Source organism: Montipora foliosa, chromosome 14, assembly GCF_036669935.1.
Source record: "Montipora foliosa isolate CH-2021 chromosome 14, ASM3666993v2, whole genome shotgun sequence".
Lineage (NCBI taxonomy): Eukaryota > Metazoa > Cnidaria > Anthozoa > Scleractinia > Acroporidae > Montipora > Montipora foliosa.
This window is the reverse complement of record NC_090882.1, coordinates 6,530,265-6,537,764: the sequence shown is the minus strand read 5'-3', so window position 1 is coordinate 6,537,764 and position 7,500 is coordinate 6,530,265. Positions and strand designations below refer to the sequence as shown.

Genomic DNA, 7,500 nt, shown 5'->3' with positions numbered 1-7,500 from the left:
AAAACGTTAGCTCAAAATATGACTTTGCACTATCGTAAGTCTTTCGAGTTTATTCATTCTCGTTCACGTTATAGAATGTGGGCGAATTATCCAAAAATTAAATAAGCCATTTCCGAGTTCTTTCTGCCTCCTCTTCAAAGCGAGTCTAAGTGCGAAGCTTTCCTTATGAAAATTAGTTTTCATTCATATGTAAAGTGGAACTAATTACCATCACAAAAACTTCGCACTTAGCCTCACTTTGAAGAGGAGGCAGACATGAACTCGTAAATGGCCTTTTGGTACGAGGGGTTTAATTTAAGAGTAAAAAACAGAGAATAAAAAGTTAGTTCGCATTTGAATGCTCGCGTTGTCGTCTAAAACATCAACTTTCGTGATTTTACGTTGGAAAACTATGTGCTTAAACGCGTGCCGCATTGATCTTATTATTTTTGGCGTGGTCGTAGAGACACATTGTCGTTGTCGCCATGTCGCTACGGAAGACCTTAAATAACAATGACCACAACCAGGTTTTCTGAGCCCGCGAGACTGAGCACCCCCTAGCAAACCATTGTTTTAACGAAAACCGCTGGTCAGCAACCTGGTTCTGGTCATTTCTGTTTAAGGTTTTTCTGTCGCTACGGCTTAGAGATTAGATTGCCAGGTTACTAAGGCATGTCGCTACGTCGTTGCAGGGCATTCAGCGAATTCGCTGTAGCACGTGGAATCGTTAAGTCGCTATCACTAAATTCACAGGCGTCGTTTGAAGAAGCTCTTATTAATAGCTTCCAAATGTACCCCGTCCTTAATGACATGTCTTAAAAGGATTATAAAAATGAAAAGGTGAAAGCCAACGTATGGGAAAAAATTGCGGAAGAAATGCGAGTGAGTTGCAACAATGTTTCATGTATACTCACATTTTCTACGAGCAAAAATTTTGCTATAATATATTCCTATATGTAGATTGAAGAAGAAACGAATTGATGTTTTATTCTTTCCTTTCGCAAGTGAACGAAATAAAGGCCAAAATAAAGAATCTAAGAGACTGGTACGACCTTGAAATATGGTTCAAATTTTGATCGCTCTGCCAAATCGACAACGACAGCGTGGCTTGCTTTATCGCCAAGTCGTTGAGCCGCAACGACCAGGCGACAGCGATTGAGTGTTTATAGCTTTAAAGTCCCTTCGGTTTTGATTCGGGTTCGGGTCCTGGCCGGGGACATTGTGTTGTGTTCTTGGGAGAGACATTTTTCTCTCACGGTGCCTCTCTCCACCCAGGTGTATAAATGGGTACTGGCGAATTTAATGCTGGGGGTAGCCCTGCGACGGACTTGCATCCCATCCAGGGGGGTGTAGAAATACTCCTAGTCGCTTCATGCTACGGAAACCGGGGATAGGCTCCGGCGTGATAGGCCACTGGCTCGTAAGCAGACTTTAGGTGGTTTTCACGTTACGTCATAGCCGCCATGTTGGTGGACGAAAGCAAAAGATTTGTCATTAGCTCCTGTTGTTCGTCCACCAGCAATTGTACATTGCAGCACTGTTATCTGTGTCTCTAGGGATTGGTTGCAAACCACCCATAGGGCAATCTTTATTTTTAGGTTTTCTATCGTTTTCTAATCAATCACCCCAGATTTGAAAATGGATTGCATAATGAGTTATCTCTGAAATTTTGAACGAGATATACTAGATAATCCCTGAGCAACGATGCTTTGAAAATTCGAAATTTTACAACTAATGCATATGTGGTTTTCACGGGACGAAAAGTAACAAAAGGTATCTCATTACTTCCTTTTGTTCGTCCACCAGCAGTTGTACATTGTAACATTGTTATTGGTTGCAACCACCTATGGGATCGTTAGCGCTCCTGGCACCTAAGAATTTATCAGTTTTTGACGGCTAATAACTGACTCGCTAGAGCGGTTTTCAAATAAGTGTCGTAAAACCAAAACCAAAGTAATTACTTTGGGCAATCAAAAAGGACGGAGACAATCCAGTAAACCAATCAAAACTCGAAGTAATTACACGTAAGCCGACACAAAGCGCGGGAAAATGTGCACGCGCAAGCCGCGATTGGTTTTGTTTTCAATTCTGATTGGTTGAAAAAGTAGCGCGAGAACTTTGAACCAATCACTGGGTGAAGTAATGCAGTTAATTATGCAGATTACCGCTGTGCTAAAATGCGTGCGCACGTGCAGCACGATTATTTTTCCTCTTTAACCTATGAAATAATGGTTTTGTGGCGTTGTCGTTGACGTGTCGTGGTCGTCTTCGTTTCTTAAATTCCGTAATATTATCGGTTGAAAGAAGAAAACATGGCCGTGCTGCACGTGAGGCATGCATTACAGTACACTTCGGTCACTTCCTCGTCGAACTCTGCAAAACAAGAGAATAACCATATTTAAGATTTTGACAACAGCGTCAGCACACAACAATGAATCGTTTATTCTCTATTTATCTTCAAAAATTCCCATGCCAATCCATAGGATACTCTGCCCATATATCGTATAACATCAACAAGATTGAAAAATCGGAAAATACTTACAACAGCGAAAAAGTTTATTTTGAAGTGAGTTTGTCGATACCGTAGCCGTCGTAGTTTCTTAAATATTAGGGAGCTTACGAAACGAGGACGACGACGGCTACGAGGACTTTATTTAAAACTACAAGTTCGCGTTATTCATATCACTAAGAAACTACTTCGAGTAGTTTCGCGTTAAAAATGTGTAGTAACTGTCGAGGAATTAAACTGGTATGAGTGAGTTGGAAGCGTAGAGAGAGAACTGAAAATTCATCGTCATGTGCTAACGTCCTCCACAGAACCTTGAATTCTCGGTTTTCACATGACGTCACGACCGCCATGTTGGTGCCCTAAACAAAGAAAAGGCGGCCATGTTGGTGCCCCGACCAAATCCTCTGGGAATTTAACTCTATTGTTATGCAAACGCCTCCTTTTGTTTTCGTTGAAAAACATGGCTTTTGATCACGTGAGTGAAAACCAGCAATATGGTCATTTCACGTCGTCATTTAGGAGATGACGGCAAAGAAATGTACACAAATGTAAAACGCACGATCAGAGCGTGCAGAGCCATTGTTTTTGCTGATTAAACCTACTGTTTAGTAGCGTCGTCGTTGCCGTCGGCGTCGTCGCTTCGTAAGCTCCCTATTCTTGTTTGTAATGAGGCGGAAAGCAAAACAGAGAGATTTCCCGTGAACGCTTACGTTTTATGTATTCAAAACAATGGACGACACTCGATGACCTTGATGCAAAAACAAAGGAAAGAATAGTAATTTATCGTCACTGTAGCAGTACCCCCAATACAGGTGGTTTGCAACCAATCTCTAGAGACATAGATAACAATGCTTGCAATGTAAAATACATACATGCAATAAACCAACTTAAAATGAAAATTAACGAAGAAAGTGTTTAGAGATGTAACCTTGCCGAACCCAGATTAACTTCTCTTTCAGGATGCCTAACGCTGTATTATATTAGTGCTGACATCAAAAGCACTGTTTCGTGTCAAACTGTACTGGACCTCGATTCTCTCGTCTTTTTCTTCAGTAATGGGGGTAAAATCTACAGAAAGCGAAAAACATGACAAAAACGTATTCACGAGCTGTCCAACGTTATTTTGGGCCATGGAAACAAGAGGTTACCTTTCTTTATGAGAGCTCTTACCCTAGCGTAGCAACACTAGACCACAGATATTAACAACGGATATTAAAATCAACTCACCTTGTTCCCCTGAGAAGCTCACTTGTGCGTTGTTATCGACATCCAAACTGACCTTACCCGTGATCTCCTGAATGAGGAAGGTTACCACGGAGTTATGCTTTTTCTTCCGAGCCATTGCTAGAGGCGTTTCGTCGCTCTTAAAACGAAATACAAAGACGGATCCAACATTTAGTTGCACAAGCAGATAGAAAGACAGACTTTAAGAAAAGATAGATTCAGCTACTCTGTTCGACTTAATAGGCAATTTAAAATTATATATGTGAATGGAAGAAATGATCACTCATCAGGTGCTTTTAATTTTAACCGGGATTCGAATCAATGACCTCTGAGATAACGGGACGATTCTGTACCAACTGAGCTATGAAGCCAAGGGAATATATGAGCCCAAAAATTGACAAATTGAGTGGATTCAGAGCTCAGCAGCACTTGGTACAGAACTGCACCAGCGTCACAGAGGTCATGGGTTCGAATCCCGTTGAAAGCACCAGAATTTTTCAGGTGTCTATTAGAGACAATTGTTTAAAGTGTCCAGTTAAGTGCGGTGATCACTTATACCGTTCGTCTATAGGCCGCACTTCAAATCATTTAACAATTATTCTACGAGTAGGCGCTGGATATGAAGTGATAGATAACCAACGCGGCGCGTAGCACCGAGATGGTTAAAAACACTTTACATTCAGCAAGCCCGACTGCCCGAGTAGAATAATTGTTTCATTACAAACTCCAGGATCAACAACTCTGCCACTAAAGCATCGATTTCTGCCTCGCTCAATTCCGGTCCAAAACGGCTTTTGTCGGCCATTTTTTTCTCAGAGCTGCAAAAATGTTTTCAGCTCGCGTAATTGCTGACGCGTTTCTTGACCATATTAGGTTCAGCAGGTATATGAACTGATAGCCTGTGTTCGGCGAGCCAATGACAATGCTGGAAATCTGATATCCGTAGTTCAGTTTTTGATAAATACATTTATTTCATACCTGGATTTGGACACGAGAAAATTAAGAGCCGGACATGGAGAATAGGAGATTTGCAATTTAACGAGAAATGTGAAAAGAGACCGGGTTGTAGTTTGCTTTTGCAAAGTAGGGGCCTAAGCCGAGTTGGGTGCGTCGGACATGCGTAGTTCGTTAATTGTGTTCGGAACTCGTGTGAATCGAAGAGTAGACAATTTCTTGTGTCGTTAATGGTGTTACACAAACAGATGTACGAACTTACTTTGTTTTTCATCATAATTTCAGCTCCATGTTTTACTAATGTCTTGACAGCCTGAAGATTCCCTCGCTCAGCTGCCAAATGAAGAGGAGTGAAACAGAACTGGAAAAAGAAACAGTTTTAACAAAAAAAAAGCTCGTCAGAAATATAGTCATAACTCGACCATCGATCAAAATAGTGTTGGGGAATGCACTTATATCCAGAAATGCACGCGAATTCGAACTGAGTGCCGTCGCATGCCAACTCTCCAAATTTTGCCCATATAGAAATCTGCAAAACCTCTGAACCCAATTATATTAGCAGGAAAACTTTGTATGGTGCCGGGATACGCATGGACATTAGTCTGAACAAAATATGACTGAGGCAATGCCCGTGGTTAAATTCTCTTCGCAGGTATTAAGAATGATTTTGATGCCTGCATTTAAACACAGCACTGGTATCCTGCATTATAAAAAAAAAATCCTGAAAAAAAAAAAGACTGACGCAGGTGCCTTGGATTGCCTGATACTGGATACGGCCCTGAATTACGCCACTGTCCAACAGTTTCAATCTGTGGCAAAGATTTTATTAATTGCTCATGTAAGCGTAAATATGCTCACTTTAAGCACATCTAAGTCAAGACGTGTACGAAAACTTCCAGTCGGTCAACGTTTAACGTAAAGGATATTTTATGCAGGAGACTGTTACTCATCCACTGGATAAACTTATCCAGCCTTTGAACAACTGGGGCCAGAAGTCAGAAAGTGAAAGTCGGCTTTGGGTAATATTCGAGGAGAGTTTAATTTTAACTTTTGGGTTTCAGAACATCGATGTGCAAAATTTCGCTTTTAAACCTCGGCTGGCTTGAAAGCATATCGAAATTGAATTCTCCTGATCATTGTAGGTTTATTATGGTTCGTCTTTGCGCTACGAGTTAAAAAACTCAAAACTTACGGCGTCACCAAGATTTGTCCGCGCCCCTCGCTTCAACAGCATCTGCATTAACTCTTCATCGCCATTTTTTTCGCAAACTACGAAATGAAGAGGGGTCCTTTTGGTCTAGATGAGAAATAAAATAATCATTGGGTGAGATGTCAATGGAATTTAGATCACTATCGCCTACGATCTAGAGGCGCCTCGTTCCATATGCCAAATGCAAGTCTACATCATCAGGAACCTATGCATATAAGGCTGGAACGTTACCAACCATATTACACCCCCCATATCAAGCCCCGACCTACCATATCAAGCCCCGACGAACCATATAAAGCCCCGACCAACCATATCAGGCCCCAGCAAACAGCAGGATTTCTCAGTCATATTTAACACTTTTTGGCCTCCGTACGGTCAAGTCACGAACAGTTCGATGATGAACAAAATGAAAATAAATTCTTAATCCCAGAGCGGCTGTGTTTTATTTTTCATCATCATATCAGATATCGCCTCGCAACTTCGCTCGGCGTGGCCTCTGATCCGTAGTTAACGGTTGTCACGTCTGAAGATGCTAAATGTGACAAGATGCATATTATTAAATTTCGCTACAGGAAATTGCATTCTGTGGAAACAATACACCCAAAATGTAGCTTTTTAACCTTTCGCATTGTTACCAATGAGACTTAAAGTACAGACGACTGCACATTTAATACTAATACCGATTTAGAGAACGACAGGAGGTAATTACGCAATTCTTTATTATTCCGATTTTGGTGACCACAAGGCTAACGCTGCAAGCAATTCGTCATCCATCATGCGTTATGTCTGAGTCACAATTGGCATGTGGGACGCTTGTAAAGACAGAGGTCCTAGTCTTAATCTTGCTTAGCAACTCACTGGGACACAAGATTTTATTTTGCGTACTTGTAGTCTGTTTACTGTTGTAGTGGACGGATTTTCAAAAGGCGCTCAACTTCAGTTCAGAACTTCATGATTGACTAATCGTCTTGTTGCCACAGCTCTGTTTCGTATGGGCGAATGACCACATTCTTCAGGAAATTTACAACGACTGAAGTCATATTGACGATAGAATATCAGGGGCTTGATACGGTTGGTCGGGGCCTGATATGGTGTGTCATGAAGTCGTATTGACGATAGAATATCAGGGGCTTGATACGGTTGGTCGGGGCCTGATATGGTGAGTCATGAAGTCATATTGACGATAGAATATCAGGGGCTTGATATGGTTGGTCGGGGCCTGATATCGTGTGTCATGAAGTCACATTGACGATAGAATATCAGGGGCTTGATATGGTTGGTCGGGGCCTGATATCGTGTGTCATGAAGTCATATTGACGATAGAATATCAGGGGCTTGATATGGTTGGTCGGGGCCTGATATGGTGTGTCATGAAGTCGTATTGACGATAGAATATCAGGGGCTTGATACGGTTGGTCGGGGCCTGATATGGTGTGTCATGAAGTCGTATTGACGATAGAATATCAGGGGCTTGATACGGTTGGTCGGGGCCTGATAAGGTGAGTCATGAAGTCATATTGACGATAGAATATCAGGGGCTTGATATGGTTGGTCGGGGCCTGATATCGTGTGTCATGAAGTCATATTGACGATAGAATATCAGGGGCTTGATATGGTTGGTCGG

At 41.7% G+C, this 7,500-nt stretch overlaps 1 protein-coding gene across 2 annotated transcripts in view; it reads right to left on the bottom strand.

Moving 5' to 3' along the window:
• Window positions 1-7,500, bottom strand: part of LOC137984263 (ankyrin repeat domain-containing protein 54-like) — a 16,777-nt gene that overhangs the window by 1,595 nt on the left and 7,682 nt on the right. The window contains exons 3-6 of one of the 2 annotated variants that reach the window (XM_068831381.1): window positions 5,859-5,963; window positions 4,929-5,027; window positions 3,716-3,851; window positions 3,029-3,556 (exon numbers count right to left, since the gene is read on the bottom strand). In XM_068831381.1, coding sequence (XP_068687482.1) covers window positions 3,453-3,556; window positions 3,716-3,851; window positions 4,929-5,027; window positions 5,859-5,963 — 444 coding nt within the window. In that variant the 3' untranslated portion in view covers window positions 3,029-3,452. Of the gene's footprint in view, window positions 1-3,028; window positions 3,557-3,715; window positions 3,852-4,928; window positions 5,028-5,858; window positions 5,964-7,500 lie in introns of those variants that run through there. The other variant, XM_068831382.1, reaches the window with a different exon arrangement.